Below are 23828 nucleotides of genomic sequence, written 5' to 3' on the forward strand. Positions count from 1 at the left end.
TCACATTTGGGACGGATTAACACCCTTCGCCAAGGTTGTAATCAGGCCCAATATTTGGTAAAATAGCCCACATTTCTGAAGACTTTCAAAGCAGGAGAGGGGTAGAGGTTGTGTAAGCTTTTGTCTGTGTGTATGGAAACATACCTTGTGACAGACACTTCACCACACCAACTGAAAGCACCTGTACCCAACTATTTATAAAACACATTTATTAGGGGGATGTAACACCCCAAACATCCCCGAAGCTATGTCCCTGGCAATATAATCAATAGCACAGCTGCAAGCTCCTCTGCAATACGCCCAGATTATTGGTATATCACCAGTAAAACACACTTTTAGGGAGCAAAGGTCTTGTTTGAATAACTAGCAATCTAAGACTTCACCGCAAGTACACAGCAAAGTTACAGAGAATACCAGGTTTTACAAAAAGCTTGCACCTAGACTCCACCTCCTCTTCAGTACACTTATCCTTGGCTATCCCAACAGTCAAATCACTTCTCAAAACGATCAGGGTTTACGGGCACTTTCTATATAAACATGAAAATGTCTAGAGTACTGCAACATTCTGTCGTGTCTGTCAGATATATATAGATTTAAAACAATGAAGTACTTGTCTAGCCCATGTCAGCCTTTTTTCACATGACATGGCATGGTTGTGCAATCCTAGTTTTGATTTGTAAAATACCCAAGTCTGCCAGTGCTTATGTGAGGAGGAAGCCAAACATGCACAGTTCAAATAGCTATTTGGAAAGTTATTAAATTAGAGAGGTCGTTCAAATACTTCTTTCTTGGTACAAGGCTCAATCAAAAACTGACAATATAAAGTTAGGTGTGTCAGAGTATCCAACACATCACAGCTATATAAAAATGCTGTTTCATTTTTCGGATGCTTTTCATAAATTCATCTTTTGCATGAGATAGCATAGTCGGGCCTACATTTCAAATAGAGCTTCCTAGACTCGATATCAGGGTAATGTCGAACATAAACTAGGATGTCATCAAACCACTCTCTATTCAAATAATGAAACATAGGGCCTGATGTATTATTATTTCATTTTCAAATCGTGGTAAAAAAATTGCACACTGACTTTTTGCGAACTAACTTACGTACTAATAGGATTTTTTTTTTTGTTTAATAGAGAATTACGGGGGGTTGCAGAGTGACCTGCTTAGTGAATATTCATTGGACCGTTCACTTTTTGTGACCCACTGTGATTAGCTGCAATCAAAGGGATGGTGGACTGCAAACTGCAAGGACTGCAGACCAAAATCCCTATGATCAAATTCCAAAACAGAAAACTATTTCTTTTAAAAATAGGTTGCGTTTCTTAAAGGAATCAGTGCTGTTATTTTTAAAGAAAATGTTTTCACTGTTTGGGAAACTTTAGGGGGAGCTACCACAATTCCTAATAGTGAAAGAGGTTCAAAGGGAATCGCTTCCCCGTTGTAAATCACCCGTCACCCCAACTCAGGGATTAGTAATTTATCAACTGTTTACAACCCCAATTGCATTTGTAAGCCATTGGTACCATCCTTTTTTAAACAGAAATAGGAGTGGGATACCCCTTTCACCCTTTCACGTTCCCTCCTGCGAAATTGAAAATATTATATTACGAGTAATATTATTTTACGAGTCAGAAAGAACTTTCAGAAAGCATTTTCTGACTTGTAAAGCAGCTTTGTAAATTAAAAAAGCCCTTTTGCAATTGCAACCCGCATTATTTTGCAAATTGCAGGATTTGTAAATACAGAAGGGCTTTGTACACGAGGGCCAAAAACCTTTACCCTACCAGATGAGAAAAAGCCACGTTTTTAGCATTGTATTTTAATGTAGTAGTCAAAGATATGAGCCTGTCCTGATCTGGGGCATTCTTCGGGCTATGGATCCCTACTTTGCCTGTATTCCTAGAGTACCCCTAGGGTGCCTTAAAGGTTAATCCTCACTCAGGTAGGACCTGGGTGTCCCAGTTTGTTCAATAATTTGGGCATGGCATTATTACACCTCTCAAACTAGGTATCCATAGCCCTGAAGAATGCCCCAGACAAGGATAGGCTCATAGTGAGGGCAGAAACCTGCCAGCTTTTTAAGACGGCTTGAGTCATCATTCTCATAATGTCGGTCTGTGTGCTATTTTTAATCATACCTACAGACCCCATTAGTAAAGGCAAAATATACTGGTAGTCTTGAGGGTATTCTTAACTGATCCCACCCTTTGTCTGGTAGCTATTATACAAGAACTCCCTATAGTGCAGGTTTACTGAGAAGTCGAGTGTGCCCTGGTGTCACTGCCTACCAGGGTACGGAGAGTTAGTCACTGATTAAGCATGACATGACTAAGTGCAGGAGACCATCTCTTCCATAAGGAAAAAGCTTTTCTTTGTCCTAAAACCAAGCGTTCACGCCCAAAACCCAAAATTGGAACTAGATGGCTTTAACTGAAAGAGGTAATATCCTCAAATTTATTCTTTCCTCTCCACCACACTTTTTGTGTTTGCTAACCATTATCAAGCATCACTTTATAATGCATTATTCTAGCAATCATTATAATTAACAAAACATTTTAACATTCCGGAAAAATTACTGTCTACAATGCCATTTAAATAAAATGTCATAAAACAATATCACATGTCTTTCTTTAATTACTTTAGACCATAAACCATCCAGTCATGGGACCACGCACTAGAGGTCCCTACACTCCCAGGCTGTAGGATATCCTTGGGAGTGCTTAAATCCTGGGCTGAAAACCTGAAGGGGTAATAATTTACTTGACCCTGGAAACCTGGGTCACATTTAAAACTCCTTTGTGGGGGGTTGCTGCACTTCTGTAACCCCCCAACTCTTCTTTATACTGTTGGTGGTGCCCCTGCCATCCTTCAGCCCCCACAAGAAGGCAGCCTTTTGCCAGAGATTGCCCCGCAGAGCATTATGGGGTGCTCATTCCTGGGAACATGAATAGGCAATGAAGGGCTATTGCCATGGATTTCTCTCGCTGTATGGGGCTTCTAGCCCATCAACTTCTTTTACTTTTCCACTCTGGATGAGGGTGTTCATTCCCACCCTACCAGCCTGTCGTTTCCTTTTGTTTGGGCAGGCCATTCCTGCTCTGTTGGGCCGGCACCCTGTGTTGTCAGCTTCGCCTCTGCCATTGTGGGAGCCAGCACCTAGATTCTCCCTTCCCGCTCAGTATGGGCAGGCATTTCCTGGCAGTGGCTGCCCTGCACCTCTCAAACATGGCCAGGGGGTGGGGGACCGAAGCCATTGCCAAGGAGGGGGATTTCCCCTTCCTCTTTTCTGCATTGAAGGTACAGAGATGGAGTCCCGGACCCCTTTCTTTTGGTGCAGGGGCAAGAGGACCCCCATCCATTTTGCACTGTGTGCCAGGGGATGGGGTCCCTGGCGCCTTTCTCCCTTTGTGGAGTCATCCAAGAGTATACAAACTGCACGAATATATGCTACAAATCCGCTGATATGTTATTGAGTATACAGAGTTTCATACGGCTCAATCAAAATATTGTTTTGAAACCACTGCCTACAGAATTCCATGCGATGGCCTTTCACTCTTACTTTTGGACTTCTACACTTGTATGCTATGATATCTTCATTTTGTCTATTATGCACAGGTACCAGGATTTTAACATGTGGTAAAGGGTTACAAAGGGATCACTGTAACAAACATTTACTCGTTGACCTATTTTACATCGATTATACAGTAAATCTGTGATGTACGTTTTAGCCATATTAACTGCTCAATGTAAGCCAGTGGTTGCAGGTGGGGTCCATCTGCATTCATTTTTGGGGACAGACATGAATTTTAACTCCTGAGATTTTGACACAGAGCAAAAGAGATAAAAATCCACAAAAAAGGGACGAAGGATGAAGATAAAGACTGCAAAACCATGACAAAGTAAGAAAGCAGGGATGCAAACGAACCTGCAAAAGTGAGCTAAACAGGCAAGGTGTGTCTAGTTTTAGAGCAGAAGCAATACGTGGAATCAAGACTAAACAGTGTACCTTGATATTCAGCACGCTGACATTCAGTAGCGCCAGCCTGGACCGCTAAGCCAAACTTGTGGTCCCAGCGCCTATTCTTTTATAAATTAAGCATTGGACATTATGATCTGTATTAGGCACATTAACTGGTGAAGCTACTTTATGATTATTCAGCTCTTTGACTCAAGATTACATACAGATCTCATCAGCCAGCTCACACCTTATATATCTTTCTGGTATTATACATTGTGACTTGTTGGATGTACATAGACCTCTGCAGCAGGGGTTTAAACCACTTACGTGTTGTGGCATACATTCTGTCTGTGAGCAATTGAGCGAGAACAGTTTCACTTTCTTGCCCTCAACTTCTTTAAAGGAAGTTTGTGAAAAAATAATCCATATGTACTGGCCTTTCCAATACTCTCCTCCAATTCATGAGTCTGCCTTTGAACAGGATTCTGGACCCACTGACTTTGCAACCCATGACTCCACCCTTATGATCCTTCCCTCATCCCCATTCTAAGGGTTTATTTTCAATTGCTGATACTGCATTGCAGTAAAGTGCAGAGGTAAAGTTTACATTTTGCAGATACACAGTGGCCAGGGCTTCAAGTGGGCCAAGTCTGGCTGGGCCTGAGCACTGACAGTAATTAAAAACAGAGATTGAAACGGGTCCCCTTCGGGCTCTTAACTTAATTACTGAGCTAATCAAAACACACGCAGCAGCTCAGGCAAAGAAAAGCTTTAATTTAGAGTAATGAACTGGGTAACCTGGCTCACCACTGTCATTCCCGATAGATAGTATCACTGCAGCCTGCACCAACAGCTGGAGAGTAACAGGAAGTGGGGTTGGAAAGTACGGTAATTATTCCAAGCCTATTATCATGCTTTCTTTTCTGCCACTTTTGCAGCCTATGCGGATGTCTGCCCCAAGTGCGGACCAAAAGATACCACTCGTGAATGCCCTTTATGAAGTCCCAAAGTTGTAAACTTAAAAGCTGCCTGATCTTTGAGGTCACTTCTTCCCAGCCGCTCCTGAGACTTCTGCAAGCACTCACAGTGCTCTCCAGCCTCCCACACTCCTGCGCTCTCAGCTGTGCCCCGCCTGCGTCCAGGCCAGGTTTCCTGCCACCCAGCATTCCCACCTCCCCAGTCGGCCCTGTCTACCCGCCACCACATTTAGTGCTGGTCGCAGCGCAACCTGGCTGAGAAGCTGTCTGACCTTTGAGGTCACTTCTCCTCAACATCTCCTGAGCCTTACACAAGCACTCACAGAGCTCTCCAGCGTCCCAACCTCCCACCTTACCCAACCTGCATCCAGAGCAGGTTTCCCACTACCCAGCTTTCCTGCCTCCCCAGTGGTCTCCGCCTACCTGCAGGCACATTTAATGCCGGTACAGCGCAACTGCGCAGAGGCCACATGCAGTGGTCGCACACAGTGGGTGTGCCACTGCCACACCAAAGGCAAGCCCATCTGCACCCATCCACACCGAGACTGCATTCAATGCCAGGACCCCTGGCCATCGTACCATACACTGCTACTCCTCAAAGGAACTCCTGCACCTTAACACTGGATTGCACAACAACTGCTGTTTCTTGGCCTCCCCATGCTCAATGAAGGGACCTTTTAGCTGAATCCAGTGTCGTTTCTCCTGCGACTTACACCAGACATCGGTTACCTGTGCCCCCAGAATGACCACACCAAAGACCACAACAAACCCTGAACCTCTCCAGTGCTTCCTGCTCACTGCTCGCTTCTTATGCAAACACACCATGGAAATCTGAAATACCATCACCTCCCTATACACAGACATTGCGGTAATCACTGAAACATAGGTCACCCCCTCCTCGGCCCCTGAAGTCACTGCATTCACCCCGACCAGATACAAGATGCTTCACAGAGACCGCATCAACAAGCATGGCAGGGGCATTGCCATCATCTTCAAAGAATCCATCCACTGCACTATCACAGGAAATGACCAAACCGCCACTCATGGAATACCTCAACTTCCAAATCCAGACCTACACCAATACCACAATGAGAGGCACCCTAGAATACAGACCCCCGGGCCCTCGACCAGAATTCTGCAACGCCATCACCAACCTCACTGCTTCTCTCGCCATCAACTCCCAGCATTACCTCCTACTCGGAAACCTCAACGCCCAACCACGTGATACGAACAACACCAACTCTACCACCTTCATGGAAGACCTCAACAACATCGGAATTACCCAACAACTCCCAGCATTACCTCCTACTCGGAAACCTCAACGCCCACCCACGTGATACGAACAACACCAACTCTACCACCTTCATGGAGGACCTCAACAACATCGGAATTACCCAACTGGTCAACAAACCCGTCCACAAAGCAGGACACACACTTGATGTAATCTTCACATCCAGCAACCGGATCTCTTTCACCCACGTCCCCGACCCCATATGGTTGGACCACCACATCATCTACTTTCTCATCCATGATGCTCGCCACCCAACCGCCAAATACCACAGTGCCCCTCCGCCGCAGCTGTGGCAAGATAACAGAAGACATTTGGACACAGACCTACATGCTTCACAGTCCGCATCAACAACCGACCTCAACCAGCAAGTGAAAAACTTCTCCAACTGGATCACCAACTGGGCCGAAGATTCACTCCTCTAAAATTGGCCAAATCCAACAACGCCCCCAAGCGAGCCAGCTAGCACACCCCGGAGCTAAATAAAAATCAAACACAGCTACCACCAACTCAAGAAAAAGTGGTGATCAACCAAAGATTCCTCCGACAGAGCGGCTTTCAAAAAAGCCCTTAGCAACTACCACAATAACATCAAGTAAACCAAGAAAACAGCAATCGCCACCCGCATCAACACCGCAAACAACCACCCCCAGGAACACTTCAAAATCATCAATGAATTTGCCAACCCAACAGCCACAGAAACCACCATCCACACCTCCCAGGAACTCTGTAACTCCGTATCCAACAGCTTTTACAACAAAATTGCCACCATCTACAACAATTTTAACCCCAACTCAACACCACAGACCTGGATCGCCAGCAGCATACAGTAGCCTCAATTCACACACTGACCTCTCGGACCCCAGTCACCACACAGAGCACTGTCAACATCATGGCCTCCTCACTCAGGGGCATCCCTGCCACTACCACCTCTTCAATGCCGGAGCAAGCGCAATCAGCTCAGTTCTAACAAATATTCTCAAATCTCCATATCCATGGCCTCCTTTCCAGATGGAAACATGCAGTGATCACCCCACTCCTCAAGAAGCCCTCGGCAGACACCAACGACCTCAGTAACTATATACCCATCTTCCTGTTACTGTACCCTACCAAGGTCATCAAAAAAGTCATCAAGCAACAGCTCAAGGAACACCTAGAACAAAACCAACTACTGGACTGCTCACAATTGGGGTTTTGAGCCAACCACAGAACAGAGACCGAACTGGTTGCAGCCATGGACGACATCAGAACCCTCCTCGACATGGGATAAACAGCACCACTTATCCTACTAGACCTCTGCGTGGCTTTCGACACGGTCTCCCACCACACGCTCCTCATGTGACTTTACCACATCGGTATTGAACATAACGCCCTCAAGGGGATCACCTTCTTCATCACAGAGCACACGCAAAGCATGCTCCTCCCACCCTTCACCTCTGCATCCAAAACCATCACCTGCGGCGTACCCAAGGGATCTTCCCTCAGCCCCACTCTCCTCAACATCTACATGACGCCCTCACCACATCATCAGATACCACAGCATCACTATACTCTCCTACACTGATGACACCCAACTGATCCTCTCCCTCACCAAGGACTCCCACGACGCCAAAACCAACTTTCACAACGCCATGAAAGATTTAGCCGCATGGATAAAATATAGCAGTCTCAAGCTCAACATCGACAAGATAGAAGTCCTGATCTTCCAAAAACAAAACAACATTTGGGCACAGCTGGTGGCCAGCACAACTCTGACCCTCACCCACCCCTTCTGGCCATGCTCGCAACCTCGGCATCATCATAGGAAGCCAACTCTAGCTGAAACGTCAAGTTAACTTGGTGGCCTCCTCCTGCTTCCACATACCATGGATAAACCTCCTAACTATCAAGTGGATCCCCACCAGAGAAAGAAAAACAGTCACGCGTGCACTCATCACCAGCTCCCTCAACAACGGCAACGCAATCTGCGCCGGTCTCCCCTCCCAGCTACTCAAGAGAGTGTAGTCCCTACAGAACGCAGTGCCCAGACTCGTCCTGGAGCTCCAAGGCGGGCCAGCACCACCCCCACCTCAGAGCCCTTTATTGACTCCTGGTCCAAATGAGGTGCCAATTCAAGATCCTCACGCTGACCTTCAAAGCACTACACAGTCAAGGCCTGACGTACCTCAACCACAGACTAAATATTCACACCCCTTCAAGACAGCTTCGCTCCACCTCCCTTCACCTCGCACATGTCCCCCGCATCCATCGCTCCTGTGGCGGCAGCCACTCATTCTCCGAAGTCGCTGCCAAATCCTGGAAAAACCTACTTCTGCACTTTACGACGGCCCCCTCCTTGGCGGTGTTTAGGAAACAACTGAAGACATGGCTCTTTGATGGAGAAACAGCTTCCCCAGTGCACAGAGACTGGTGAGGGTGATATTGTCGCTCTTCACAAATTCGTGATTGATTGATTAGACGTTTTGTCTAAGTTTAGACCAAACGTCTAAGTTTACCTTTGTGAATCGAGCCCGCAATCGAGAGAATGTAGTTCCCCCATTGACTTCTAATGAAGGAGAAGCAATTATATGCGGGAGGCAGTCAAATTAGTTTTTCATGATTTAAAAATCGGGAATGTTCCCCCTGATTCGCGTCTAGTGGCATATATGGCTTTCTTAGAGTCTGGCTGGCAAGCAACCCACTCACAGTCGACTAGAAGGCAAAATATATTTACCTGTGCTGCAAAAAGAGAGATATAACAACATCTAAATGAATTGACCGCAGCCGGGGAGACTAATGTTGTATATCGTATGTCTTCCATTGCATGCCTCTGTTTTTTTCATTTACTTTTCACTTTTTCAATATGTGCGTGGGTCTCATTAAAACAAAGCACTTTTTTTACATGTTATTGTGGAAATAACTACCAGAGGGATTCACGCCGAACGAGCGTGCCAGGTTTTCGAATCCTCAGTGGAGCCGGACTGCTATTATTCAGAGGTGGAGGCGGGTCTGGGAGGGTACACAGAGAGGGGCGTGCTCCAGCTGCGGCTCCTCCCGTGCTGCCTGCACAGTCAGGGGGCGATTGGAACAGGACGGTACACTCCCTCGTAGCCTGGGCAGGGCCTAGCTGTACAGGAAGTGAACAGAGCACCTGGCACCTTCACCCAGCAGCAGAACCTTTTGCTGTTCTAAGTCGACAAGAGCCAGCGGCCGAATCCCTCCTGACTGTGACGAGGGGCAGAAAAGAGGCAGCAGTAGCAACTATACAAATGTGTGACACAGCCTCCTGCTCTCACCCGCGGCTCTGTTGTGCCTTCTGCCCACCTCTCTGAAAAAAAAGCAATACGAAATACGGCCTACAGTGGAAACAACCCACCCAGAAATGACGCTGGAAAGGGGCGAAAACTCACGTAAGTTTAAAAGTGGGCCGTGTTAGCGGGAGGTAAAGCCGAAGGAGATTTTACTTTAAATTTGGGCACCAGGGTTACTGAATTACGTAACTACGTAGTTTATGTAACTTTATAAACATTCATTCTCGTATTAGCAGGGTAGGTGGGAAGGCAGGGAACTGGGCATTTAACTTTGTAACGCCTCCTTTTGCCCCTGTGTTTATGTGGCCCCCGCTTCCTCTAAGTCCGGAAGCGGGCCTCTCCGATGAGATCCTTTGAGAGCAAGATGTCACGTGACCGGTCAAGGACATGTCATATCACGCGAGACTCAATAATACATGTGATTTCCCTACCTTGAAATAGAGTAGAAAAAAACAACTTCTGCTCGCGGCGAATGAAACATTTCTGAATTCTTGTCGTATCAGAACGTTGAAAAGCGGGACAGGTTGAGTAGGGGAAAGTGATGTCCTTCCAACCTGTATGATTCGATCTATGCAGAAATGTTGTCAAGCACAGTTTTAAGAACCCAAAAACCAAGCGTGCACCCCGGGAAAGAAAAAATAGGTAGAACACTCACACACACTAAGTGGTGCCGTTTCCAAAGTAATCCTTTGCTGGTTTAATAGATTTAGTATCACTGGGGCACAATTTATCCTAAGCTCTTATATTCTCTGATTCTACGTCGGGATAGGTCATCGCGCCAGGATTTCACTTTGTATTCTGATCCAGTGATACATTTAAAAAAAATGGAAGTCACAGAACAAGGAGAGCAAACCCGGAATGAAGATCTCTTCGCCAATGGAATAGGGAAACTCGAGACCTCTCATAAATTGGCTGAAGTGAAACTATAGTTCCGGAATATATCATTCTTATATGAAAGTGCAGTCTCGGTGACATAGAGACATCCGCCAACTCTACTCTCTGGTGCCACCCACCTCTTTCTCTCCTCCTATTGCACATGCCGGGTCGTCCTGTCCCAGACTCCAGGGGTTACTGAACAAAGCGTTGAGGGTGGTGGATGCTTGGGTAAGGTAAACACCTTCCATGGGATATTATTTAGCCTGTTTTCTCCAATCTTTGACATGCATCTTCTTAGCTGATGAATACTTTGACATACCTACGCTGAGATCATTTACTGTAGGAGTACAGACTCCCATGAATTCTTATGGCGCAATAACTGCATACGTTCAAAGGTGCTCCAAGATACTCACTACTGACATCTTTAGTCAGCGTAGACCTTTAAGCGAACAGGATGTGTATCGTCCCGTACTAATAACTTCAAATATACATACAAATTGACCAGTTTACAGCAGTGACAATTTAGAACTCAAATTGAGATGATTTCACCACCATTTAAAAGTTGTATTTTTGAATGCAAAGAAAAACATTCAGCGGTCGTCAAAATCCCCCTTGGCGTCGTAATTATGCGCTATCCCCTTGCTTCCCTTTGTGGACCCACTGTGCAAAACATAATCTAACAGGAGTTTGTGATTATCTGAAATATGACTCTGTGAGCTCTGTGAAGGCATGTTGAGCACTGCTCTTAAGATTCCTTGGTCCTCGTGTGAGTAACTCCTACAGACCTTTATATTTTGCTTTGTATTTGGGCTGTGTAATCCTGTTTGTTTTAACGTGATACAACCAAAAACCCCAGGGTGTAAACTGGGTTAGCTACTCACAAATGGGCATGGGAGGCTCACGAGCTATGTTGCGAGTTGTTTTGTATGCATTTGCATAGCACATTTCTACTATTTATATGGTACCAAAGCTCTTTCATGGTCTCAGAACCTCATAAGGGCCTGAGATTCTCCTTGGTCAGAGTCATGGTGGTCTTTCGTAATTTTGTTTGTCAAGAGATCATCTGTCCACAATTTTGGTTGTTGTGGGTAGATTGTCTCAGGAGAAATAACCAGTGCAATCCAGGAACTTTGTAGGAACTGTGTTTATGTAGGAGAGCACCGTTTATGTCTGGCTATAATATTCTGTAATGTACAGAGCTTGCCTATAACCGTCCCATCTCTGAAATGGAAGAAGTTGCTGTGCCTATGCTTTCTTTAATAAATTGTGGTTCTGCTGGTCCTTATGCAGTTCATATTACAAACACTGCATGAAACGATTGCCCCCCCCCCCCCCCCCCCCACCTTATTTTCATTTCTGCTACTGGACTGAACTTCTGCTACTTTGTCAACAGACGACTGGGCAGAATCTACCTAACTTTTGTATTTGTTTTGCTTTGCAGGCACCTCCCTTGAAATGCTTTTTGTACTTTACTTTTATGAATATAGGTATTCTCTTTTTGCCCTCCTAGAAGCAGCTTTAGTTGTCTTGCAAGCCTATTGTAATTAAAAATAATTGAACAAATCGATCCTCTTCATCCACTGGCCCGTTCAGCTATCATTTATATTTTGATTCTATCCTTAGCAACATTTAGCATGGACAGCCAGTCCCCTTCAGCTATTGACTCTATCGCAATGTGAGTTTCTTCATTTTTCATATTCACCCAGCCTGCCAATGCGGCCAATCATGACCCTGCTCAAAGCAGCATTATGACTGGCTGGAGAGCCCTGGTTGGGCGCTACAACGCAGACTGGAAGCCAGGGCTTGCTCTCTCCACCCCAGCAACACAGTGCAGTGTTGGAGAGAGCCCTTGTGCGTATATGTGTTTGGCCGACTCGAGACGGCCGGCCAAACATACATGCGCACTGAGGGCAGTGCTCTGTACACTCCCCTCAGTGCTCGTCACCCCCATGGCCCCACCGTTTTACAAATAAAACAATAAAAAACATTGTTAATTATCGTTTTATTTTTAAAGGTTTGCATCACCTGCTGCTGGCGGGGGGAGGGCGAAGCACCTCCACCATAACAGAGGAGCCTCCCCTGCATTTATTTTGATTTTTTCTGTCAAACTTGTGTGTTTGAAATATGTTTTCAAGTTATAATAATTGAAAGCTAATAGTACTTTGTGTGCTAATAGGAATCGTATTTCCCTGTGCTATGCATTCAAACAAAAATAGTTTCATTTCCTGTTTTAAGCACATTTCTGCTAGGAAGCATATGCCATGTTCTATTAAGAAGACATGCACTATGTCATTTTTTATTTAATAACATTTTTCGCAAGGATAGCACCACCATGTATAGGCAGTGGTAGTTTTTTCTTTTCTTTTTGTGGCATAACTTGCAACAGTTATTAAAAAAAAAAAAAAAATTGCACCAGATTGAATGGCGTTGGCAATGCCAAGTGGCAGGGTTTTTAAACAAGTAGGCATAGTATTTTTTCATTGAAACTGGCACACCCATATTGATGTAGAGGTGTGCATTAGGTAAACCTATGCATAAGTGAACCTGGGAAGAGGCTGATCATATGTTCTTGCAGATATCGTACGTTTCGCTACAGGAAATACCGATCCCTGTTTAAGGGCGCGTCTCATCTGTTCAGACTCTGCCATTTTTAACCTACGTCTGTTTACAAAAGGTCACTTAATTGTCAAGAATGCTCGTTTCCATCCTCGTGACGTGTGAAATCTTTATGAGCTGCTTTTCTAAGAATCGAAGTTGACTCTTTCATACCTGCGGTGTGGAGGAAGTGGAGGTGCCTACAGGACTCCAGCCTTTCCTGCTTTGTGATTATTGCTATAGTGGATTTTCCAGTTCTTCCCTCCTCCTGCCACTGAGGGTGATTGTGATAACATTATCTATTCGTCAAATGGAGTTCTTTCCTCAGTGCACTGTAATTACCTGTTGCTTTATGCCCAATGGAAATCCATCATTAGTCGAACATAGCCTCATAGTATGAGAATATAAACAATTTTCTGATAAAACATACAGTGGAGTCCAAATTGGTAGGGCTGTGACATTGAACCACCGAAATAAGCTGTTCACAGACATTTAAATGCTACCAGCCACTATATGTTTGTTCATGTAGCTTCCTTGTGGAGCACTGCTGTTTGATGCGTTTTTATTCTAGTTTAAGCATTTCGACTCCCTAACTTGATTTTATTTGTTATGATCCGTTCAATTGCACGATTCTCTTACTTTTATCAAAATTATCAAGCCCTGCCTCTAATTGTTGGATCCAACTGTTGAGCTGTCCTTTAATTTGTTTTCGTAAGTTGATGTTTTTGCATTCTTGAGATGGCAGCCCATTTCACTTTTGACAACTTGACCTATTTAATCACTCACAACAAAATGGTGCTAGTTACAACTGCGTTGCTAAAACACTTTCTATGAGAAATCTGCCACTTCTGTAGACACAAAGCAAATATTTTGTGTAGTATTTGAAAGACGGGGTGCGGCAGCAGTAAGGTGATCACCTATTATTTTAAACTGCAAGAGATGGACTTGGATTTTCAACATGGCTTGTTCTAAGGCAAAACTTTCATATTTGTTAGTGAAATCTTTTTATTTCAGTTTCGTGCCAATTTTGACATACATTGACTATGAGCCAAAGCAACACGACGTATAAGAACTTGACTGAAAAAAAAGAAATAAAAAAAATAAGTATGTTTGTTGTTGATAACACTTCAAAGTTAACCATTAATGTATTGGTTTGCAGGAGCGGAGTGAAACTGATCTGGACAGAAGCAGCCTGAAGCAATCATGAATCTTGACAGCAACCTTCCATTTGATGCATTCAGCATGTTGGACTTGCCGCTCTGGAATGATAAGCTGTATGATAATAAGCTCAAGACAGGTACACAGCCCGAGTGGGACATGCCTTCTCTTAACATATTGAACTGTGATTTTCAGAGCAAGGACTCATTGACAAGCAAGAATCTGAAAGACCTCAACTCTGCCAATCGGGTGCTGTCTGCGACTGGCCTCACACCTGAGAAACAGAAAAAGGCTGAGGCAGAAACCTTAGATGACAATGAAATGCAAATCAAAATGGACTTTTGCCGCAAACTTGGCTACACCTCTGAAGAGATCTTTGCAGTGCTTCAGAAATTGGGTGTGAATGCCGACACTAATGCAGTGCTCGGAGAACTTGTGAAGCATGCCCCGGCTGCTGTTGATAAAGAGTCGGTGCCCGAAGTTACTTCAGAATATTGTCTGGTACCACGAGGAGGCGGTTCTACTCCGAGCCCTGTCCCAGTGGTGGTTCCTGAGGAGAGTGAAGGGAAGCAGTTTAAACCCGTTGTTATTGATGGAAGTAATGTGGCCATGAGGTAAGATGAACTGTCAATGCTTATTCAGGCCAATGTACTAAATATCTGCTCAGGATCTTTTAAGCCTTTATTGCCCCTTTACCTGTGATTCGGATATTTCATCTTGTGTTCTCAAATCACACTTCTCCCACCACTTGCGTTTAATGATAGAAGATGGTTCCATGTCACATGTACACTATGGTCTTTTTTTAACAAATCTTTCCATATCAGTACTTCAATCCACCTATCCAATTTAGTAATACCTTCAAATGAAAGCCTAGGACTGGAACACTGCATCCTTCATGACATGGATTCTTTTGGTAACCCAAAATTTAGTTCAGCGTTGAAAAGTTTTTACTAGCCTAAGAGAAATATTTACCAGATTATTTCATTGGTCTTGTTACTTGGTTAAATGCCAGTTAAGGGTTTTACTAGCCATATGCAAGAAGAATACTCGAAGACTATGGCCCTCATTACGACCCTGGCGGTCGGTGGTAAAGCAACGGTAAGACCGCAAACAGTCCGCGGTCATCCGCCACTTCACCATTCCGACCGCCATGGCAGTGAAGACCGCTGGACTGGAGATTGCGGTCTCCAGCCCGGTGGTCGTCACTAGACCGCCGACGGTATCAGGACCCTACATACCGCCATGGATCTCGGGTGGTTGGGAACCGCCATGAGATCCATGGCGGTAGGCACTATCAGTGCCAGGTAATTCCTTCCCTGGCACTGATAGGGGTCTCCCCCACCCCGCTATCCCCCCACGAATCCTCCCCTAACACCCACCTACCCCCCTGCCACCCCCCAAAGGTGGCACAACCCCTCCCAACCCGAACATGCACATATACACACCCCTACATGCACACACCCCAACATGCACCCCTACACACACACACACATATACACACCCCTACACGCACACATACACTCCAACAACACATACCCGCACACATACAAACAGACATGCACACTGTCTGACCCGCACACATTTCCCATACACACAACACCCCCGCATGCATACACTCACTCACTCACCCCCTCTACACTCTCACACGCACACCCCCATGCATGCACACAACACACAGCACCCCCACCCCCTTCCCTAACGGACGATCAACTTACCTTGTCCGTTGATCCTCCGGGAGGGGACGGGATCCATTGGGGGCAGCTCCGTCACCAGAACACTGCCACACCGAATCATGGGACGGGATTCAGTGGGCGGTGTTCTGTTGACGTGGCGGTGGAGGTTGAGCAACCTCCACTTTCTCGCCGTCCACCAGTATGGCTGCTGGCGGCTTTCCGTACGAAAAAAGGACGGCGGGCTGCCAGCGGTCATAATACGCGGTTCGGAAGACCGCCACCACTGGTGGTCTTCAGCACGGCGGTACCTTGACGGTTTTGCGAAAATGACCCCCTAAGTTTGTTGTTGATCATTCTCCTTAAAACATCCTAACTTTGATTGGCTTACCTTTGTAGAGTAAGTAACGTAGATGGCCTTTTTGGATAATGAGTGATGATATGACACTCCTTTATTCTATTAGAACTCAAATGCCACTCCTTTATTCTATTAGAACTCAAATGCGAAAGAAACCTTTTATAGTTTACTTTGAAGTCTTGTAAGGGTGTGACATTGCCCTTCACAGGATATTAGCTAACACATACTGTGAGGACGATAATACTATGAACTCTGGAAGTGTATTTGAAAATAAACGTCCCTGGCTCATTGTTGCTCGTTTGCAAGTCATAATATATTAAATGCCATCAATGGAAAGTTTTATCTGACAACTCCATGTAGCTAGCACTGGGGGGTTTCTTTACATTTTGTAATTCTACGCTTGTGAGTCAAAAAGCAGAAGATACTGTCTGCCTGTGTGGACTGTGTTTCTTCTCCACTGCACTAAAATGCTCATATTGACGGGACGATATAGGATTGCTCCAAGAAATATTGTCCTCCTTGGGGTAGTTGGTTTATGTGTCCCACCTCTGAGTCCCCAGATAGTCCTTCACCCCTACTCTAGTCAGAAGGTCACAAGGAGACCCACTGCACCACCATCCACTTTTAGACAAGCTGAAAGCGGATCTGAATGTAGGCTGGTTTAAGGAGAAGCATTGCCAGCTCTTTAATACAAGGTTAGTATATTGAGGTGGTTGAAGGAGTAGGCAGTGGTCCTGCTAGCGGAATCTGCAGCTGTCACTACCTGGATACTATGATGAGACAGTAGCTTTTAGCCTTAACTGTGCATGCATTCTCCCTATTCTACTGGTAAAAAGTAGGAGTGAGATGAGCGCCATTGTGAAAACATTTAATTATGTCGCAGTCAATGTCACTTACACTTCTACTATATGGCTTTCAGACTTTAGTGTGGTTTAAAAGAAGAATGACCGTACTTTTTCATAATTTCTACAAGGGGCATAGATGCTCATGTATTTGAAAGTTTTCAGAGTTGAAGATAATGCTTCAGTGCCATTTGAATGGTAGACAAGGAATGGTTATCGCCACCCTTCCGTTCTCTGAAAGCAACTACATATTTTCGAGATGTTCTGTTCTTAATGCTGGAAGCGAAGCACCCAGCATTGTTTTGTGCCCTTTGGAGGCAACTCACTCGGGACATTGGCACTGGAGTGTAATCCATTAGCAGAGGCCACCAAACCATTCACCACTGTGGTCATGTTGGCAGTATGACAGTTATCCTTACACAACCTTTACCAGTCTCATATTTTGAGTGTTTCGCAGATTTACCATAGATTTGTTGCATTATTATTCTTTAGTTACGTTACGTAGTTGTGAAGGTCAGTGTGCTTACTCAAAATGTTTTCTTTGGTTTGCAAACTTTTTATTGTTTTGTAGCATGTGGACCTCCTCTTCGGAACATGGACGTTTTTTTTATTGTTGATACTTGCCCATGTGCGATATTACTTTGTATCCATGGTTTTGATAAAACAGTGTTAATCTTGTCCAAAAAGGCCTAGTGTATCTCCCAGGAATTTGAAGAATGTAACCAAGGTCAGGAAGTCATGTTTTTATATTTGTTAAATATTTGTCTTAATCAGTGAAAATTTTGATCCATTCCACAGAGTGGATACTTAGCATGTATTGTCCAGTAATATCATTCTATATGCATTCGTTAGTTTGTTGTTTTTCCCCAAGGAAAGGGTCTAATGTAATGTTATGTAATTGGTAGCAGCCCCATCTTGTGGTTCAGAATGGGATGGAGAAACCAGCAGAGAGTACTTGGAAAAGTATGCAACAGCCAAGTAAAACAAGCATTTACAATGCAATGGTTCTCCCGTTTGCTCGAGTTAAAGCTATTGGCGTTGTAAATTTCTAACTGGACGTTTCTTGCCACATAAATTGAAAATGAAAAGTAAAACAGTTGACATAAGCACGCCGATTCAAAGCGCCACAGAACCGTGAGTGCGAAGGAGAGACACAAAAGGAAAAAGGAGTTTGCTTGCAGTCAAACATATCGGCAGTCACGCAATTATCCAAGTAACAGGGTCAGTGTCCAAGGTGGTAACAAAACTGCCCCAATGAGGGACAAATGTAAAGCATTTACCAATGATAATAAAGGATTTTTAAAGGCTGACCCATGAGCTAGTGATAGTGATGGGTGTGTTGTGGGCGTGGTGAAAAGCCTTCGTAGATACCAACACGCCAGAAAAGCAGCGCTTGCGCGCTGCTATGCTTGACCCAAAAATACATTTTATATGAAATTGTCTCTGTGAAACGGTAAATGCCATTCATTTAGAAAATTTCCATTACACCATTTAGTTGAAGTGATTTCTCAGTAATGATATTTCATTAAATCGTTTTCCTGTGAAATCAGGTACAACCCTCTAGAGAATCAAAACATTGTAGACCTTTGTTTGGAAAAGTATATGAAAATATGTCAGGGAAATGTTTTTCACTTTTTTAATATATATTAACATTTGAAAGTACACTGAGTGAGAGCAATTTTTACAATTTTTTTTATTCAAGAGCAGGGCTAGTATGTTAATACACTTTTAGTCTAGAGTTGGTGCCCTCAGATATGTGGTGTCAGATTTATAAGTAGATCTAGATATCACACATGATGACTAACCAGCCCATTAAGAAGACCGTATTAGTGTCTGCTGTTATATTGTTCCCTCTGCACAGTCCTTAGCTTTTCTTTGTTCTCATGCAATGATCTGTCCTGGCAGAGGATTTTCAGAATTCTGTTATTGACATTTACAGAGTGTACCTGTTCGAATACACCTCCATGCATTCCATGGGTACTATCTTGTCATTGAAGAAAAATTTCCATGTGTTCATCTCCACCTATTAAATTTGCAAATGTACAGAATTGACTGTGTTACTGTGCTACTTATGGGCATTCCTAAAACATTTAATCGTTTAGTACATCACCCTCGGAAGACTTTAAATCCAGCTTGATCAAATAATGTATGCAATACGATCAAGTATTTTTTTTTCTCCAATTGGCTTTATTATCTTGGAATGGAAACTCATTTTTAATTCAAATTTCTAAGCTTGGTCCACACATGCTTTCACAGTGCGGCCGTAATGTGCCTGCAGCAGAATACACTCTACATATGTCTCACCCAAGTGTCTGTGTCCTCTGCAGTACATTCATTAATTCAGCGCTAGCACTCAACCCATTAGCATGGAAGTTGCCTGTTCTCGTAGAACAGGCATCATTTGATTTGTAGTTTGAAGTATTCATTCATTTTTGGGGAAAACTCTCAATGCACATCTCATCAAATTGTAGGCTTAGATGTGGGCAATACAGAGTCCATTGCCTAGAAGACGTTTATTCTACTCTTAACTTTCATCAGATGTCTGGTGTATTCGATGTATCATCATACTATCTCTCATGTCAAATGTCTCTAGCATATATCTTACTGTTTAAAGATGTCACCTGTATTTGTATTTATTTTCATTGCTTTATATAACGCATAAATTGGTCCTCAGTTATTCCATACATCCTTACAACTGGAAATTCCAAAAAGAACATATCACACGTTGCAAGGGAAGAATAATAAACAAAGAACAATAATCGGGGGAATACAACAGGATAAATGTGTATAATTTAACGCACAAACAGTATTTGAACCCTTTTGCTGAAGTCCTACCCCCACCACCTCCTCAAAGGACTAAGACCTTTTTGGCACTTTCGGGTAGTTCATGCTTAAGCCTCCATAACTTTTTGCCCACATAGACTATCCACATCAAATTTGCATTCTTTTTTCCAACAGTATTCTAAAGGTACCCAAGGTTTGTGTATTCTTTTGGAGGGGCTCAAAAAGTATCCAAAATATAGCTAAGTTTTGTTTTTTTGGGAGAAATCGAAAAAAGCACTGCATAAGAAAGTATCAGTTTTTTGCCTGCAAATGGCATCAAGAAAATGGTTTGTGGTGCTAACATCACCATCTTCCCAGCTATCAGCAATAGGCAAACTTGCTTCAGAAAAGCAAATTTTTACCTCAGTTTTGGCATTTTACTGGGAAATAGCCCATTTTCCTATTTTTTATGTGCTTTCAACCTCATTCCAGTTTGCAGTGGAAATGGGGGTGAAACCCATGGTGGATCATGGAAAGCTATACATTTCTGAAAACTAGACAACATTTTGATTTCAGCAAGGGGTCATTTGTGTAGATCCTTCAAGGTTTTCCCAAATAAAATAAGTGTTGAAACAAAAAAAAAACTTTGAAAATTAGTAGGATAAATGTGTATTTGTGAAAGCGTTTTCATTTGTATCTTCTTATCACAATAGCCGACTTACAAATGCAGTATACCATTACACCTGCTAGACCCTTCTGGTTGTGGAATTATACAGGGTTTGTGAGTTTTCCAAGAACTTGAGGTACCTGGAGCTAATTACTGAGCTGCACCTTGCAATGGGTTTTCATTGTGTACCAGGTATAGAGCAATTCATATGGTAAAGTATAAATAGCGAAAAATAGGTTATCAACAACACCTATTTATTTCCGAAATGGGCATAAGCTATGGAGTTTAGAAGCAGTGGTTATTTGCATATCTGAATTTGTGGGTACTCTTACTAGCATGTGAATTAGAGGGCATTTCTCAAAATGACTTCCTTCTTACACACTGTTTATATTTGGGAGACACAAATGCAGAGAAATGCAATTGTTATATCTCACTCGTATCGTCACATTTTTCCACTGAAAACGCATCCTTTTTTTTGCAGTGTGCCTACTTGTGGATTGTGGGTCCTAGCTCAGATGTCTCCCAGGGAAACCTAGCAAACCTGTACATTTTTGTAAAGTAGACACCTAGATGAATCCATAATGAAGTGACTTGGGTGGCTCTCACCATGTTGTGTTACCTAGAATCCCTTGCAAACCTCAACGTTTGACTAAAAACACATGTTCCTGATATTTCTGTAATGGAAAATTCTGGAATCCGAGGGGAGCCATAAACTTCTATCCATCCAGCATTCCCCCAAGTCTTCTGATAAAAATGGTACCTCTTTTTTGTGGGTAGGCCTAATGCCCGCGACAAGAAATTACCCAAAACGCAATGTGGACACATCGCATTTTTCCACTGAAAACAGACCCTTCTTTGTAATGTGCCTAGCTGTGTATTTTAGGCCTGAGCTCAGCCTCACCTAGGGAAACCTACCAAACCTGTACATTTTTGAAAACTAGATACCTAGATGAATCTAGAATGTACATTTTTGAAAACTAGATACCTAGATGAATCTAGAATGGGGTGACTTGGATGGCTCTCACCAGGTTGTGTTGCACCGAATCCCTTGCAAACCTCAAACATTGACTAAAAAACACATTTTCCTGACATTTCTGTGATGGAAAACTATGGAATCTGAGGGGAGCAACAAACTTCTATCCACCCAGCACTCGCCCAAGCCTTCTGATAAAAAAGCTACAGCACTCGTCTCGGTAGGCTTAGTGCCCCCAACAGGAAACGTCCCGAAATGCAACCTGGACACATGACATTTTTCCATTGAAAAATGACCCTTTTTTGCAATATGCCTCTCTTTGGATTATGACCTCAAACACAAGATGTCTAACTAAGTACATCAAACTACTGCCAACTGTGAAACTGAACAGAAAATATAAAACAATACAAACCAGTCAGTTCACTTTTACGCCCATGGTTCTTCCCAAGAATTCAGTTGTGCGTAGTGCAGTTTGAAATATGCTAGCACATATAGCCCAGGATCAGAAGGACACTCAGAGCAGTACATATGACTCTCCTTCCGCATGCCTCTTCAGACGCAGACTCTACAGCTCCTACAGGGAAAGTGTTTTTGGGGGCGTGGGAGGAATTTAACCGGGAAAGTGGTGATCTTTCAATTTAAGACAACAAGGTGATGGATGGAATACTTGAATTAACCTCAGCCAACAGCAATCTCTTGGGGTCTCATCCCAATCCAACATTTTTTAGCAGATCATGCTACTGTGTTTTGGACCCAGCCATATGCAAGTTAGTCTTGACCCTGCTCCCCATGGGAACAGTCCAGCCCAATCTGCTCGAAATGACACCGGATTCAAGCTAGCCTGGCTGATCAGGGGTGATACCCTGAAACCGGTCTCAGGATGCTTGTTTCCTGTCCAGGTACGACCAGACCTGTAGTCTGGGCTGGACTGTTTGCACGGGGAGCAAGGTCAAGACTGATTTGCATATGGCTGGGTCCAAATTGGAATGGCATTGCGAGTAAAAAAACACAATGGATTAAGTCCCAGATCTGTGACTGGGAGGTGAATGTTTGACATTGTTCAGCATTACATCCATCATCTTTTTTTTTTTGATCTTTCAGTCTAAACACATCCTCTATTATTCCAACTCTAGGAACACTTGCCTGCTCCACTACTACAAGGCTGCCTGTCAGAGTGCTGAAACTGAACAAAAGTCATCTTTGCATCTGGAGAACAATCCTTGAGTACAACAAAAGCATTGAAGGTTGCTAAATGAAAAAAATGACTAGCCAACTTCTTGTACCAAATGCAAGCCTTTCGAACAGCAGTGTAAGGCTCCAATGTCTGAACTAATCTATCCACACCACCCCTGTGCTTATTATAGTAAAAAATGGACACAAGTTTGCATGCTTCAGCAACCTGACTACAAACATGAAGTACTTTCATCATGAATGGTTGTCAGCATTTGGGTATCTTTCTTGTCTGAAAAATTCACAGCTAGAAGTTCATCACTATACAAGTCGTTGCACTGTCCCCTCTGAAGCTTTTTACATAGAAGCTCTTTAGGGTAACCTTCACAGTTAGGGTGGATTGTGCCACAAGCAACAGTGTCCACTTGGAACAATTGCACACCATTGTAGAAGTTATGCACATATAAATTATGACCTTTGTTTAAAAAGCCCTCTACCAAGTTCTCACAATTTTCTGACTGACTCCAAAAGTAGACAGACAACCAGGGGGACAACAGAACAATCCTTACGAGTGTACACCCTCACATTATCGACATATCCAGTACTTCTCTCAGACAGCATATACATCTTAATTCTATAATGTCCCCTCTTGCTAGGATCGTACTGCCTAAAAACCAAACGACCCTTGAACAAGACCAAACACTCATCCACAGCTATTTCTTTCCCTGGAACATAGATCACACTGAAAAGTGATCTACAGAATGGTCAAGGACAGGCAAAGCTTGAAGAGATGGTCACAGTCAGGGTGATCTCGTGGCAGTGCTGAAGCATTAACAACAAAATGCAGCATCCTAAGCGGAAGCAAATACGATCACGACTCATGGTTGCAGGAAATATAGCCTCTCGGACAAAAAATTCACTGCCAGAATCTTGACTTTCCTCCACTGCCTTAGATGGGGATTCAGACTCAGAACCATGGTCAGAGGAAGTTTAAAAAAAAAAGTTAACAACCTGCTGAGCGGTAATCCTGTGGCAAGCCATAATCCTTACTAATAAAAGTAACACAATAAATATGTCAACAATAACCAACACTGTTTAAAATGAGTATTAAAGAAAGTGTGGCCTTTTCAAACAGAAAGTAAAACTACTGGCGTGCTGTAATCTGGAAGGAAAAGTCAATCAGTGTAAAGCACTTAAAGACCTAGATGCTCAAAAACGATACCACTCACTTGCCAGA

At 43.6% G+C, this 23828-nt stretch overlaps 1 protein-coding gene across 1 annotated transcript in view; it reads left to right on the forward strand.

Annotated features, from left to right (window-relative positions):
• Positions 1 to 9331: 9331 nt before the first annotated feature.
• The window catches only part of ZC3H12A (zinc finger CCCH-type containing 12A), a 54130-nt gene continuing 39633 nt past the window's right edge, over positions 9332 to 23828 (forward strand). Inside the window, exons 1-2 of the mRNA XM_069223873.1 lie at positions 9332 to 9618; positions 14150 to 14762. Coding sequence (XP_069079974.1) covers positions 14194 to 14762 — 569 coding nt within the window. The 5' untranslated portion in view covers positions 9332 to 9618; positions 14150 to 14193. The remainder of the gene's footprint in view (positions 9619 to 14149; positions 14763 to 23828) is intronic.

This window comes from Pleurodeles waltl, chromosome 3_1 (assembly GCF_031143425.1).
Source record: "Pleurodeles waltl isolate 20211129_DDA chromosome 3_1, aPleWal1.hap1.20221129, whole genome shotgun sequence".
Classification (NCBI taxonomy): domain Eukaryota; kingdom Metazoa; phylum Chordata; class Amphibia; order Caudata; family Salamandridae; genus Pleurodeles; species Pleurodeles waltl.